Genomic DNA, 16,710 nt, shown 5'->3' with positions numbered 1-16,710 from the left:
CAATATATATCTCCCAACTTGAGGGGGAGTGTAGAATATTCTAGATTATCATTTATTACTTCCTTGCTATTTGTTCCCTTATTTATTAATGTCTCTTGTTATTGTAAATAAGCCTCTTAGTTTACTGTTGCTATTTATTAGCATTGTTCTTTGTACTCAATATAAATAAGACCTATTGGGTCTCTCATTGTAATCAATCAATAGTGTTATACAGAAAAACACTCTTTCTTTTTCATCAGTAAGTTACACTCTTAATCTTATTCATTGATCTCATTTATATCTAAGGGCTCAAATTTTTTAATAATGTGAGCCATTGGATACAAGTGGATCAATGATCAAGATTCAGAGTAAGACTTATAACTTACACCAGTGTAAGAATATCTTACCTCTATATATATATATATATATATATATATATATATATATATATATATATCTTCAGAGATTCAGTACATCATTTATTACAATTGAAAAGAAAAAAAAATGCAACTAATTTTTTTTATTCTACCATCCCTATGGTAAATGCTACCTAAATCTTATTTTTCCTACTTTTTAGTAAAAGAATCCCTAATGCTGTAGTACCGAAAATATGCTAGTGTTAGCATGTTTACTAGCGTGTTGAACAGTACTTTTTGGCCCATAATCTGAGAAATCATCATCTGGCTGATATTTAATGCATCCTCTAATTAGAAATGTACATTCTCTAATTAGAAATGTTCAGTCCCAGTGTATATGACGATTTTAGTTACCGCATTCTACATTTATGTATCCTTTAACATAAGTTCCACCTTATTAGTCTCAAATAAAACTCTACACAGAACCCGTGACATTTGTGGAATATAGATCAATAGGGTTTACAAGCATAATTCTGGGTTCATATTATCAGAGAACATGCAGTGCCATATTTAAGTACCTTGCATGTTCAATAATTTAGGATCCATTTTTTCTGAATGCTTTCCCAGAGATTATAGGATAACCCATGTAGCAGCTGTGGTCAGTGGTAACCTCGGAGAGTGGTTAACTATCAACCCATTCAATTAACCATCTTCTGCACTTTCATGTATACAATATTGAGGATCATATGAAAACTTCTATTTTTCTTACATACCAAGGAAAGCTTTTGGTGGTAAAATGTAATCCAAGTTCTTATCCACCTGCAGAATGCCTCAAATTCTCAAAATCCGCCTTAACTTGTAAACCTGAAAAGGTATAAAGTCCTTACTCTTAGTCCTGTCAAGCATAAGTAGTCAAAACTTCAAAAGTTCTATGCAAAACAATTGACTGAAGGCTTGTGATATAGATAAATTTTGTAGTTAGTAATCCTAGGAGGAGTAATATAGAACAGTTCAATAACTTGGGAAGAGGAGGAAAATCCATGCATATAGTGTAGGAGATGTATTACAATAAGTGCCATGGAACATGAGTGCTGAAATGAAGATATGGTTCTGTATATCACCTGGGCAATAAACAAATGTCTAAATTCAAACTTTTCATTATTTTTTATTTTGGTGATAAAATTTTTCATTATTTTCTTTAACATATTCCCGCCATAACATATCGTAAAATTTAATTAATTACCATATGATTATATCCACATCCCATAAGAACTTTGAGTTTCAGAAATCACAACACTTTGAATCCCATATATTTATAGATAAAATGACAACAAACAGAAACAGTTGACTTCTGGGATCAAAATAAAGGCTACGTTAATGGGAAAACATCAAGGGTCAGTCTGGTGTTCCATTAAAAATGGGTGAAAAACTCAAGCTTCGAATGAAAATTGTATGAAAAAGTCATTCCTGAAATTTTCACTTAGAATTTCAAGGTGATACCAGGCTGACTTTTGGAATAGGAAGTTTCCACACAACAAAAGGAGAACAATTCTTTTCACTGAAAGGATAGCGTTCAACAAAATCAGATAATTAGTGTCTTAAACCCTTCAGCAGTTATTTGAAAATTGCCAAGAAAGTATGCAATATATGAGACACTCAAGAAAATCTGATATGATTAGGTTTTTCCTTATTAGTGATAGTTGCTGATACTGAATAGGGGCTACTGAGAACTCAGAAGAATGACTTCAACTTAGATATATTTCAATGCTTTGTTTGCATAACTATGTAGATCTATGGTCCTTGGGAAATAAACAATGTAACAGTAGCAACAAAATTATCAACCTGAGCAGTTCTGCTAGGGAGTGACACCTCTAAGCAGTTTCGAAGGCCATCAACTCTGTCAATACATATGATGCCCATGTCAAGGATATAAGAAAAAAAATAAAAATAAAATAAAAAAAAAAGTACAAAAAAAATAAAATAAAAAAAAGTACAAAAAAATAAAATAAAATAAAGAGTACGATGTAAAGGGAAGATATTCAAGAAGCATGACTACCTTCTGCTGACAGTTCTTTGAAAATACTGTTCTTCTTTAAGCCTCCCCTGACCTCCATATTTTATTTCATCTGTGTTCAGAATAACCTGGATCATCAAAATGTGCGAGAAATATTAGCGATCCCTTCAAAGGGCCTAAAACCAATAGCTTTGCCTTGAGACAGATTAAAATAAGCAAAGATAACAGTGCATGGAAATAAAATAACGTGAGGAGGTACAAATTTCGGGATGAACTGACACTTACTTGATACTCCCCAGCTTCTTCTACACCTACACTGTAACTATCATAAGAATCTGTTGGATGAAAATTGAAAATAAAGAGAAGGGGGCCTCTGATATAAGATATGACCTGCAAATAATGTAAGTGTCAAGTTTCACACTTTCACTACATACATTGACAACAGTTGGAATGGTATATCATACACCACTCAAAATATATAACACGAATATGTCAGAGGGTTTTGTATATATGAACAGGAGAAAGCAATGCATGATGACCATAAGACAAATGAAGAAAAGGACATGCAAATATGCAATATATACCATTGACTGTCAATATACCATTGACTGCCAGAAACTAATGAAGTGGAAAATGAGCCTCCAATCATAAGGAGGGAAAGGAATGAAAACAAATTCAACATACCATTGAACTGTCCTTCACATGGTGTAAGTTTGGTAAACCTCGTGAGAGCACTCGCTCATTTTCATCCAGCTTCATCATATCCTGAAAAGAAGAGGGCAATTAATATTATTACTTAGCATTTTAATCATCTCTGTTTGCTTACAGGCCTGTCACAAACATAAACTCTGAATCTGAATGGCAGCTTCAAGTCAAATATGATTAATAAATAGTTAAGACTGAATTCAACAATCATTAAGGCATTCATGAATTGGCCAGTTCAATACCCAATTACTATCCAACAAGACATGAGTCATAACTTGTGAGCAAGGGCACAACTTTTATACCAAGGGATTAGACTAACACCTTATCAAAGGAAAACAAATCACTGTAAATTCCATCTTTTGCCAAAAGATCCCACTGACGATTAGCAAGTGAATATGAGAAGTTGTTGCTTGATGATGGAAACTCAACTCTCTGGCACAGGTAAAACATTAAAAAATTAGCAATCACAAATAAGGAATTATTCATGAATATTTAATACGAGTAATCCTCACCTTTGGATGCCCAAATTCATTGCCCATGAAGTTCAAATAGGCACGACCACCAATTGTTAACGTGATCAATCTGATCATCTAGCACAAAGGCCAAGAAAATTAATAAAGAATGATAAAAATTATAAGAAAAGTCACCTTGTATTTTATTTATTCGTGATTTTTTAAAGTACAATGTATGTATTTATTTCCAACGCAAGGATATGTGATCTATAGAAATATAAAATAAAATTTATGCTACAGAATTATTGATGCTAAATCAACAGAATTCAGAAGCAGAACCTATAGAGTTATTTACACTAAATCTACAGCACAATTACCCATATTATAACAGCGATGCATAACAGCTGAGAGAGAGGCAGACAATTCTGATTTCTACATTCCTGTTTCCACTTCTAAATAGCAAAACTATGAAATTAGTGAACGACATACTTTATGTAATGAAGATCCCCTCAATAAAGATTCCTTATAGTGTTGTGAATGCTCATCTATTTGGCCAAACAATATTTCTGCATATGACCGCCCACCAGATATAGACTGGTGGCAAGATAAGAAAAAATCAGATTTAAAACGATACCCCAAAAATAAAGCTCACAGTTCTTCTAGAAATTGAAAAGGGTATGTTACCTGGTTGTGATTTTCAGCATACATAAGCATCTTATTGGCATATTCTCTATTGGAAATTAATGTGTTAACAATCTGCAGCATGAGATGCAACAGCAATGAAATTATAGACTTTAATTAAAAATAAATGAATAAAAGAATAAACGGACCAACCAAGACATCCCATTTAATAATGGAATGAAAACTATACTCAATTATAACCTTAGTCATGCTCCATTCATGATCAGGAACACTGTCAAGAAAAGTTGACCACATCTCGGACACAGAAAGGTTGACATAGTAATCAAATCCCAATCCACCTTGAGAAGTTGGCTCACATAATCCAGGATAATATGTTGCCTGAACAATTATGGATACAAACATTATACACAGAGCAAGGTGAATATCTCAGGATAATGACTGCTTAGCTTTCAAAACTATGCAGCCTAAAAGTAACAGGTGGGGGATGGTAGAGGCAGAATAAATGCAAATCAATGAAGGAATAGGTGGAGTTAAATTAGAATCCCAAGGAAATTATCATAGTATTATAGAAAGTTAAATGCTCTTGGGTTTTTGGTGAAAGTCATGAATTTGTTGTAACTCTATAAAGTATTAGCAATTTCAGGGCTTCATCACAGAATCAAATCCTTCATAACTTGTGTTAGTGTAGCCTCTTTAACCTAATTTGATCACAATTATGTCAAATAATGACCGTTCACTACCTCGTTGTCCTTAAGGTATTAGAGTAACATTATCCAAGTTGTTTATGATTTGTTGCTAAATAGATTACCTTACTCCAATGCACACTCCTGATTGCCACATAGATAGCAAGGAATTGTAGTTTTGTGATATTGCAAAGTTTGGCAACAGAAAACAACCAGACAAGAGAACATTTGGCTAAAAATATTATATTTAAATTTTACAGCTGAAAGGAGAATTAAAGTTCCAGTTCAAAAAGAAAATTATGCACCTCACTAGTTTCCCTTTAAAGAAAATAACTACTGTGATAATTGAATGGAAAATTGAAAAATCTAAAGAAAACTCAACCATTATGATAGAAAGAATTAGGGTAGAAAGAATTTCTTTTATTGATAAAGCAAAGAAAAATGCAGAAACAAATGAAGAAACAAAGAGATAGAGCCTGGCTCCCAGCTTTGAGGAATTCCCCAAGCCCCTACCTACCACATATGGCCAGTAACCCAGAGTCTGGATATCCCCCTGTGATCTTATCATATTATCCCTCTTCTCAAGATTTTAACCAACAATTCCTGCCTTAGTCTTCATTCAGCTAAATTTAAAACTATATCCGTCATTATATCTATTCTAGCCTTACCTTGCATTACAACTTTCTACTGGCAAAGACATTGTTAGATATATTATGTCCTTCATGTTCCTAGTTCTCCGAAGTCTGTTTCCCAAAAGAGTTAGTTGTCAAGCTATATCATTGTTTGCTTTAGTTCATTTTGATGTTTTGAGTCCCAATCATATTATGTCTACTTTGCACCTTTATTTTACTCTAGTTGTATTTGGTTGTTTTTATTGGAAAATCGATTTGAGTTGTTTTATATCTTTTAGAGATGTAATAATGAAATCCTAATGCAAACTCATGGCATTCTACACCTAACATCGTGTGCTCATATCCTTCAACAAAATGAGGTTGCTAAAAGACAACTCGAACCCTCTAACTTCATAGACATGCCGCTTTCTAATTATAAGGTGATGTTGTTCTCACTACTTGCTATCTCATTAAACGGAAGCCATCGCCTATCCTTAGTAACCAAGTATCCTATTCTCTGTTATTTCCCCAACCGGCCTCTACATTCCTTAGCACCTCATGTCCTTAGCTATACCTGTTTTTTTTTTCATAATCTAAAGCCAGGGTCTTGATAAGTTGTCTCAATCCTACAAGGGTTACTTATTGGTCTCACAAGGATTACCAGGGTTACTCTTCCACTTCACCGATATCTAGTCTTGGCTGTTTTAATCTTTTGAGTCTGTTCCTTTCTTTGGGTCCTCTTCCTCCACTCCTGACTTTTGCTGACTTTCTCTCTGCATCTTTATCTCTTCCTCCGATACCAGTTGAGTTCACCCCACCACAGAATTAACTCCTACTCAAGACAACCTGACTCATGTTCGCCCCTAACATTTCTATCATTGCATCTATCTTCACCACCTAAACCAACCCCTACTCATGAGGCTGATGAGATCAAAACACCACAATGACAACTACTCCTCCTCCTGCTACAACTTTGCCTCCTAATGCAGACCTTCCCATTACTCTCTAAAAAGGTATTTGATCTACTCATAATCCCTCTCCCCATTATGTTAATTAGAGTTATCATTGCATATCTCCTTTGCACTATCACTATGCTTGTCTTTCTTCTTTGTCCTATATGTCTATGCCAAAGACTGTGGATGAGGCTTTATCCCATCATGGGTGGTGACAAGCTATGGTTGATGAATCATGTGCACTTTAGAGCAATGGGACTTGGGACTTTGTTTGTGTTAGAATAGTTGTAAAATAGTTCAGTATATATATAGTCCCACATCGTATGAGCTCAACCTATTAGGTCTTTTAGTCTCTTTAAATAGAGAGCTCTTGTACATTGTAATACACCATGTGATTATTCAATATACAATTATTCTTTAATCTCAAGTTGGTACCAGAGCTATTTCGTTCTAGGAACCCTCGCTTCCGCTTAGAAATCTTGTTCTTCGCTTTAAAACCTAAGCCCACTGCTTAGGAGTCATCTTTTCTTTGTCGTGCGTCCTTCCGGCAAGCCATCAAGGACTGTAAGTCCTCTCCTGCACGTGTCCACATCCCCAAACAGTCACCGGAGCCACCGTCAGCCACTGTTCAGGCTGCCGGAGTACTTTTCCGGCGAGATTTCAGTCTGGAACGAACGCGAACAGCACCCTCTCCTCCCGGCGACCTGCTCTGTGGAAGTCCGGCCACCATCGGAGTTGTCACGCGCTCTCACGCGCCTCCTGTCTTCTCTGCACGTGGGCTTCACGCGCCACCTTCTGCCGGCGCGTGAGCACTATTCCGGCGGCTTTTTCCGGCCGTTCTTGGACAGAACTTCTCGCCTTCTTCTCCTCTTTTCGGATATGTGTTTGGTTCTTTGTGGGTCTCACTTTAGACGCGTGGTTCTCCTTGATTGGATATTGTTTGCCTTCGTTTACGACTTTTATATTCTGTTTTTAAATGGCAGCAGCGTCCACTGATCTCTCGGAGGTTAACTCTCCTTGTCCTCCTGTCAAAACTTCCTCAGGAATCATCTCTACTAATATTGGGCCCATTACATCTTCCAAACTGAAGGATTCTACCTCTCTTGCTGCGAATATAGCTCAGTCAGACAATGCATCATTTGGTTCAGTTTCTCTCTCACTTGCGGACTATGCTGCACTCCAAACTCTTCTCAAGAAGGCTTCTCCTCAGTCTCAACCATATACTGGTAATCCCGTTGCTTGTGTTTCTCATTCTACATCACTTGGCACTTGGATATTTGACTCAGGTGCTACCGATCATCTCTGTGGTAACAAGGAACTCTTTACATCTCTTACTTATTCTGATCATTTACCTTCTTTTACCCTTGCGGATGGAACCAAAGCCCCAGTTCGTGGGATTGGACAAGCTCGTCCGACCTCTACCTTGGCCTTGACATCTGTTTATTACATTCCTGGCATCCCTTATAACTTAATTTCTATTAGTAATTTGATCCACTCCCTCACTTGCACCATTACTTTCTCTAACCATTCTGTTTCTGTGCAGGATCCGGGTACGGGGGAAATGATTGGAGTGGGTCGTGAGTCACGGGGGCTTTACTATCTGGATGTGCCTCGTCCTTCAGTGGCACTCTCTCTCACAGAATCTCCACAACTTATCCACAGTCGCCTCGGTCATCCAAGTCTTTCAAAGTTGCAGAAAATGGTTCCTCTTTTATCCGGTCTTCAGTCTTTAGATTATGTGTCATGTCAACAAGGGAAGCATACACGTTCCTCTTTTGCCAGTCGAGTCAATAAACGAGCTGATGCCCCTTTCTCTCTTGTTCATTCAGATATCCGGGGTCCAAGTCGTACCTTGTCTGTTTTAGGTTTTCGGTATTTCGTTACCTTCATTGATGATTTTTCCCGTTGCACTTGGGTCTATTTAATGAAAAATCGTTCTGAGTTATTTTCCATTTATAAAAAGTTTTATACTGAGATTCATACTCAATTTGGTGTTTCTATTCGTATTCTACGTAGTGATAATGCTAAGGAATATGTTTCTATTGATTTTTCTAATTTCTTGGCCACACAAGGTACTTTACATCAAACTACTTGTCCTCACACTCCACAACAAAATGGGGTGGCTGAACGTAAAAACAAACATCTCATTGAAACTGCACGTACCCTTCTTCTTCATATGCAGGTTCCCCTTCACTTCTGGGCAGATGCTGTACTCATCTCTTGTTTTCTCATCAATCGCATGCCCTCATCTGTGCTCAACAATGACATTCTTTATAACCTATTGCTTCCAGATGTTCCTCTTTATCCTCTAACTCCACATGTCTTTGGTTGTACTTGTTTTGTTCATGATCTCACTCCTGGTAAGGATAAGTTAACATCCAAAGCCTTTCAATGTATCTTTCTTGGTTATTCTCGTCTTCAAAAGGGTTATCGTTGTTATTCTCCCGATCTTAAGCGTTACTTAGTTTCCGCTGATGTCACTTTTCTTGATCAACAACCCTTTAATTCTATTCCATCTCAGTTGTCACAGGTTGATCATGTTCTTCCTGTCCCTTTTCTTGACTTGTCTTTGCCAGCTGCAGGTGCTTCTCTTCCAAATGAGCAACCTATTGCTTCTATACCTAAGGACCGTCATCAGCGTCGCAAAACTGTGCCTTCTGTCGACTCGACTCTTGCTGACTCATCGCCCACTGTTGTTGCTTCTTCCTCTCCGGATCCTTCACCAGAGACTCTTCCCATTGCTCAAAGAAAAGGTACACGTACTACTCGTAACCCTTATCCTCTTTATACTTTTTTGAGCTATGACCGTCTTTCTTCACCTCATTTCACCTTTGTTTATAGTCTTTCTTCTATTTCTATTCCTAAGACCACAGGTGAAGCACTTTCCCATCCAGGGTGGCGCCAAGCGATGCTTGATGAGATGACTGCACTTCATTCCAATGGCACTTGGGATCTTGTTTCTGCTCCTCCAGAGAAGTCTACAGTTGGTTGTCGCTGGGTGTTTACTGTGAAAGTTGGACCTGATGGCCATATTGATCGACTCAAGGCCCGCCTAGTTGCAAAGGGTTTTACTCAAATATTCGGCCTTGATTATAGCGATACATTCTCTCCGGTCGCTAAGATGGCGTCAGTTCGCCTATTTCTTGCTCTTGCTGCTATTCGTCACTGGCCACTCCTTCAACTTGACATCAAAAATGCCTTTCTTCATGGTGATTTACAAGAAGAAGTTTATATGGAGCAACCACCGGGTTTTGTTGCTCAGGGGGAGTCTGGGAAGGTGTGTCGTCTTCGCAAATCCTTATATGGTCTCAAGCAGTCTCCTCGGGCATGGTTCAGTCGCCTCAGTTCTGCTGTTCAGGAGTTTGGCTTAATTCGTAGTAAAGTTGACCACTCTGTGTTTTATAGGATCACATCTCCTGATAAGTGCATCTATTTGTTAGTCTATGTTGATGACATCATCCTCACCGGGAGTGATCAAGCTGGAATTTGTCAGTTAAAACAGTATTTATTCAGTCAATTTCAGACAAAGGACCTCGGGAAGCTGCGTTACTTCTTGGGAATTGAGGTAGCACAATCTAGACAGGGCATTTCTATCTGTCAAAGGAAGTATGCCTTGGATATCCTAGAAGAGACTGGTATGTTGGCGTGTAAGCCAGTTGACACACCCATGGATCCTACTATCAAATTACTACCCGGACAAGGAGAACCATTATCTAATCCTGGACGTTATCGGAGGTTGATTGGGAAGCTCAATTATCTCACTGTGACTAGGCCGGACATTTCTTTTGCTGTTAGTGTCGCTAGTCAGTTTCTTGATTCTCCGTGTGATTCTCATTGGGATGCTGCTGTTAGGATCCTTCGTTACATCAAAGGAGCACCAGGGAAAGGTTTATTATATTCAGATCAGGGAAATACAGAAATTTGTGGTTATTCAGATGCCGATTGGGCAGGATCACCCTCGGATAGGCGCTCTACTTCAGGCTATTGTGTTTTCTTTGGAGGAAACCTGATTTCTTGGAAAAGTAAGAAACAAACTGTTGTTGCCCGATCTAGTGCAGAGGCCGAGTATCGTGCAATGGGAGTTGCTACCTGCGAGCTAATCTGGTTAAAGCAGTTGATTCGGGAGCTCCATCTTTGTGAACAGAAGAAACCCATGACTCTCATTTGTGACAAACAAGCTGCACTACATATATCCTCTAATCCTGTATTTCATGAGAGAACCAAACATATAGAGATCGATTGTCATTTCATTCGCGAAAAGATTCAGTCAGGAGAAATCAAAACGGAATTTGTCAACTCCAATGATCAACTCGCGGATGTCTTCACTAAAGCTCTTAGGGGTCCTCGGGTTGAATATATTTGTGGCAAGCTGGGTGCTTACAATGTATATGCTCCAGCTTGAGGGGGAGTGTTAGAATAGTTGTAAAATAGTTCAGTATATATATAGTTCCACATCGTATGAGCTCAACCTATTAGGTCTTTTAGTCTCTTTAAATAGAGAGCTCTTGTACATTGTAATACACCATGTGATTATTCAATATACAATTATTCTTTAATCTCAAGTGTTTGTTTTCCTCGAGGGAAGTCTATTGTGATCTTCACAATCAAGGTTGACCCTGATGAATAAGTTGATCCTCTTAAGCCTCGTTTGATAGAAAAAGTGTATACATAGATTTTGGACCAGATCATTAGGACAACTTCCCCCCGATAGCGAAAATGGCTATGAGACACTGGCTCCTTTATCGACTAGACATTAAGAATAATTTTCTACATGGTAATCTCACTGAAGAAGTCTATATGGAGCAACCACCTAGATTTGTTGCTCAAGGGAGTCTTTTGGACTTTTTTGTCAACATCAACAACACATTTATCAACACATTTATCCCAAGCACATTTATCCATCCTCGTATAACCACACATCCACCTTAACATCCTCATCTCTGCTACTCTCATTTTATGCTCGTGTTGCCTATGTGCTGGCCAACATTCAACTCCATATGACATTGCAGGCCTTGCTACTGTTTTATAGAATTTTCCTTTTAATTTAAAGGGAATTTTGTGGTCACACAAAAACCCAGATGCACTACGCCATTTCATCCACTCTGCTATGATTCTATGATTTACATCCTCATCAATCTCTCCACCTTTTTGCAAAATGGATCTTAGGTATCTAAAAGCATCTTTCTTGGGTACCTCTTGACCAAGTAGATGCACGGGATATTAGTCTACATCTCTTACGGTAAAAAACTCACTCTTTAAATACTCAGTCTTGCTCCGGCTTAATGTGAATCCTTTAGACTCTAATGTGTTTCTCCACAATTCAAGTTTTCTATTAACAACGTCTTTGGTCTCGTCAATAAGCACAATATCATCTGCAAAAAGCATACACTATGGCACTTCCTCTTGAATATCTTTTGTTAGTTCATCCATAACTAAGGCAAAGAGATAAGGATTTAGAGCCGAACCTTGGTGTACACCTACCGTGATAGGAAAATAACTTGATGTTCCATTACAAGCTTTCACACTGTAGTTGCCTCATCATACATATCCTTGATTGTCTTTACATATTCTGATGGTACTTTTTTCTTCTCAAGAACCCACCATAAAACTTTCCTTAGGACCCTATCATATGCTTTCTCAAGATCTATGAACACCATATGTAAGTCCGTCTTCTATGAACACCATATTTTTTTGGACTTCTTTCTCGGTTTTGCAAATTTTAGTATGGCCTTAAACAATTTCCTAGGGTTTGGTTTGACAAATTTAAAACTGCGGTTTAACGGTTTGATAGGGCTCAGTGTGAGGCAAACAACTCAATCGTCTAACGCCGTTCAGCCAAAGGGTGCATTAATTTGGTTGTATATGTTGATAACATAGTCATTATAGGTAGTGAGAATCGCATCACTCGAGTATAACAATATCTTTGTAATCACTTTCAAACAAATGAACTCGCAAAACTTCGATACTTCGTACGGATAAATATAGCACATCTTTCATTTAGCTACATGGACAACAAACCAGCTAGCAAATTGGAAACATGTACACAGTTCAAATTCACAATAAATGGCCAAATTGTCTTTCTTTCTTTTTTTCACTTTTCAAGAAGTGCTACATACATAAGTATGCAAAAGTATCTAAATAAAAGAAAAGAACATAAATACTTACATCTTCCGCTATTGTGACAATATTTGGGTGAAAAAAATGTAGTATCTCATTGGCCAAAATAAGATATAATAGTGCGTCCTTGTCAACATATTGGTTGCAGTACCTGAATGAAAATAGCATTTGTAATCTATACATTTTCAATGTCATTATGGTTCCTACTTTGAAAAACAATCTACTAATATAATTCAGTTGACTTGAAACTACGCAAATTTCAAGTTGTTACAGAAGGAGAAACAAAAAACAAAAAAATTGAAAATGAAAATGACACAGGAAACCTTAAAGAATCTTATAAAGGGAAGAAATATGATATGTATGCCTTGCCAACAGCATCAGGATTCAAGCCATGTCTTGGAACTAAAATACTGTTAGGGGGCGTTTGGTAGGAGTTTAATTTGTAGATACCCAGGCAAATGGATCTGGTATTTCAATATATCTATGTTTGGTACATGGTTTTAAAAAATTCATCTAGGAAAATGATTTTCCCAGCATTTGATATTTGTTTGGAAATTGTGAGTAAAAACATTGTTGAAGAATACCACCTAGAAGGTGGTATTTTCGGATTACCGGCAAAATGCAAAAAGGAGCGCGAAGCTAGGTGACGAAAATAACCCTGTATTCAGCCTACCAAAAATTACTCTTATTTAGTCAAGGGTTGTTGTAATTTCGCCCTATTTTCCCAGCAATATTTTACCTTTAACCAAACATAGACTTAGGAAACTTAAACCAATTTTTCCAGTAATATTTCAGCCTACAAAACAACTTTTTTTTAACTTTCCTAGAAAATTCACTTTCTCACTATATTCCCAATAATTGTAATTTCCCGATAAAAAAAATTTCTCCTCTACTAAACGCCCCCTTAGGAACCCCTTATTTAGAAAAGTAGGATAGAAGAAATAATGGTGGACCCAAAGAATCATGTAGGCCCGATTTTGTTAGTAAGGCCTAGTTAGCTCCCAAGCAGGGAGTTAACAGGGATAGTTTGGGAAATCCTTACAAAAGTAGTTAGTTAGGTCGTTAGGATTATAAATAGGGTTGAGGGAATACATGTAAGGTAGTTAGACAGCTAGAAAGGAGAGGCAAGGCCAGAGACTAGGATTTCTCAGTAGGTTAAGAGCCTTGTGAGAGAGAGTCTTTCTAATTTCCTACCTCGGGGAAACTCATCTGGAGTCTAAGGGAGAGCTTTATCAATAAAGATTCAATCAAAGCTCATCTTATACTCTCTGTTTTCCCAATTCTTGAGTTTGTATCAAATAACTTTACAAAAGCCAGCTAAAATTCAAATATACAAATAATATATATATATATATATATATATATATATATATATATATATATATATGTGGGGTTTACATTTCTGCAGCGGCTGTACGTGCAGCAATCAAATACTTGCCATATATATACTTGAAAGCATTAAATGCAGGAAATCATAACCATACAAAGGATGAAAGCATTAAATGTGAGGAATCATAACCATACACTTGTCGTTGCTGTACGTAAAGCGGCTGCAGAAATGATTTTATATATATATATATATATATATATATATATATATATATAATAAGAAGCAATGAAGTTTGGAAAAGGCCTTACTCATCCAAGTCACCAGTAAAAGAAGCAAAACCATTGTGAGTATACATCATAGATGAAACTGAATGGAACTGGAAACCATCAATTTGATACTCCACAACCCACCTGTTCAGACATCATTTCATGAGTAATTTATCATATACCAGCATTTCCTGCCAAATGATGAAGCAATAAAAAATAAAAAACAAACGATAAAAATAAAATCACAATCATGTACGAAAAAACAGTTATGTAACAGACCAATCAGGTAGAAGGGCAATGAATCAAAGAGGCAAGTATAACTACTAGTCTACTATACTGTCTTTGCTTTGCAATTGCATATACCAGTTCAAGTTTGAGAGAAGGAAATACAAAACATCAGGGTCGCCATATTTGAACATTCTGGTTCCCCAGAATTTGTGTTGCCCTCGTTTACCTATTCAAGAAGTAAAGTTGGAAACATAAATGGTATTTACAGGTGTTAGAATAAGAAACCAAAAGAGTTATTAACAAAGACGTAACAAACACCGAAACATTGAAGCATACAAAGCAAATTCTCATTTAACAAAAGATTAAAAAATATACTATACATCAAAGAATTTTGCACCAAAATCATTCATAAATGAAGATTATATCTGTATGGCATTAGAAGTCAGAAAATACTCTCAAAACTGAAAGAAATGTAGAAAATATTTCACATATTAGGGCAAAAGGAAGCTCCTTAGCTTCACGAGGAACAGAGCTACAGCATACATCAAATATGTATCTTGTTTCCAAGAATATCAATTCCTGACCACAATATAAGGACATTGTCAGAAATGTAAAATCATGCATGTGTCTTCACCTAAAAGCATAAATTTTTGGGAGAATCAGTTAATGAAAAACATAAAAAATAAAAAATACTCAAGGTTTCACTTCAGGATAACTTTGATAACTGAAACACAAAACATGAATATATAAATATCATACTCAGGAAACACAAAAAAAAAAAAAAAAAGGTTCTTATCTGACAACAAAATAATTTACAAAAAGGAGACAAAGAGTTCAATGAGATATAAATAAAAAGTGCTTGCCCAAAAAGGATGGCTACCCTTTTAACAATAGTATTGTGGTAATATGTATTTCAATATTCAGAATGCAGAGATGAAATTAGATAGATCAAGAATCGACATCAAGATAACATAAGAAACGTTATTCCTAGACTAATAACTGATATCATATCAGACTGACAGATAAATATCAGGATGGCAAGAAAAAAACAAACAACTTGCACTATGACGAGTTTCAAGCAGCATGAACAGGTACCAGAATGAAAATAACAGTCATTAGATCCATCAAACATTGATAATCCAACCATCTCATCTGCAGCTGCGTATGAATGGACAATATCTAAGAAGACCAGCAATCCTAGTCCTGCGCAGCAAAAAGAAGAGTTAGCAAAATAGCTTTTTTGCACCACAAAGATCAACATCAACATCATCAACATCAACAACACCTTTATCCCAAATTAATTGGGGTCGGTGGTAGATGAACCCAAATGAAAGATACAAAAAGGTTGAAAAAAAAACATAAAAGTAAAAATAAAAATAAATAAATAGAATAGTAATAATATATATATATGTAGAAAATCAGAATTCAAACATGTTTCCGTTTTTATTTCCTATTAATTAGGATTGATTATGATTGATTAGGATTGATTGTGATTGATTAGAATTGATTGTGATTAGGATTGATTAGTCATCGCTTCGTCATTCTTAGCGATTCTTTCTTGTATAAATACTCACTCATGTAAATTATTCAATATCAATATACAAAAACTTCTTTTCAATATGGTATCAAGAGCGGGTTCATTCCAACCCTAATTCAAATCTGAAATAACCATCCAAACACTTCCATCACCGTCAAACACCTCCTAAACACCTCCTTGAATATGTCCATCACAGAAACCTAGTCTACTGACCTCCGATCAAGAAAGTGAGGTGACCATTCGACTCAGAAGGATCCGACGAGTCGACCGCCGCTTGACCCATCGTCGTCAACCGCCGCACGTGCCGCCACGCGCCGTCATACGCGCGGCCAGTCTCCGGCGCGTGAGCTCCACGCGCCGCCTTCCCAACGTCTTTTTCCGCCGCGACTTGCACAGACCTTCTCGCCGGCTTCTCCCCTTCCTGTTCCAGAGGTCAGATCAAAAATTTACAAAACTTGATTTTTCATCAACGGTCAACCCTTCTCTTTCTATTCATGGCTTCCTCAAAACACTCTTCCGCCTCCTCATCTGCCCCAAATTCTCAGTCCTCTGGAGACAACTTAGGTTTGCAGATCACCAATCACCGGTTGAACGGTAAGAATTTTCTGCAATGGTTCCAATCAGTTAAGTTGGTCATCCGGGCAAAGGGTAAGATGGGCTATCTTGAGGGAAGAATTAAGAAACCTACTGAGAATTCTCTTGATTATGACGATTGGGAGATTAATAATTCCTTGGTCATGGCTTGGCTGACTAATTCCATGGAACCACAGATTGGCCAAACCTATATGTTCTTTGATACTGCCAAGGAAATTTGGGATGTTGTTCAACAGAATTACT

General features: G+C 37.0%; 1 protein-coding gene across 1 annotated transcript in view; it reads right to left on the bottom strand.

The window, feature by feature from the left end:
- Window positions 1–660: 660 nt before the first annotated feature.
- LOC133307418 (1,4-alpha-glucan-branching enzyme 3, chloroplastic/amyloplastic) overlaps window positions 661–16,710 on the bottom strand; it is a 38,899-nt gene continuing 22,849 nt past the window's right edge. The window contains exons 7-19 of the mRNA XM_061507926.1: window positions 15,432–15,539; window positions 14,472–14,562; window positions 14,151–14,252; window positions 12,561–12,663; window positions 4,389–4,526; window positions 4,191–4,262; window positions 3,567–3,644; window positions 3,376–3,486; window positions 3,034–3,114; window positions 2,635–2,739; window positions 2,392–2,477; window positions 2,178–2,232; window positions 661–1,199 (exon numbers count right to left, since the gene is read on the bottom strand). Coding sequence (XP_061363910.1) covers window positions 1,167–1,199; window positions 2,178–2,232; window positions 2,392–2,477; window positions 2,635–2,739; window positions 3,034–3,114; window positions 3,376–3,486; window positions 3,567–3,644; window positions 4,191–4,262; window positions 4,389–4,526; window positions 12,561–12,663; window positions 14,151–14,252; window positions 14,472–14,562; window positions 15,432–15,539 — 1,163 coding nt within the window. The 3' untranslated portion in view covers window positions 661–1,166. The remainder of the gene's footprint in view (window positions 1,200–2,177; window positions 2,233–2,391; window positions 2,478–2,634; window positions 2,740–3,033; window positions 3,115–3,375; window positions 3,487–3,566; window positions 3,645–4,190; window positions 4,263–4,388; window positions 4,527–12,560; window positions 12,664–14,150; window positions 14,253–14,471; window positions 14,563–15,431; window positions 15,540–16,710) is intronic.

This window comes from Gastrolobium bilobum, unplaced genomic scaffold, assembly GCF_033153095.1.
Source record: "Gastrolobium bilobum isolate Gb01-03AN ecotype WA unplaced genomic scaffold, APGP_CSIRO_Gbil_v1 utg13508, whole genome shotgun sequence".
Classification (NCBI taxonomy): domain Eukaryota; kingdom Viridiplantae; phylum Streptophyta; class Magnoliopsida; order Fabales; family Fabaceae; genus Gastrolobium; species Gastrolobium bilobum.
This window is presented reverse-complemented; position numbering and strand designations above follow the sequence as displayed.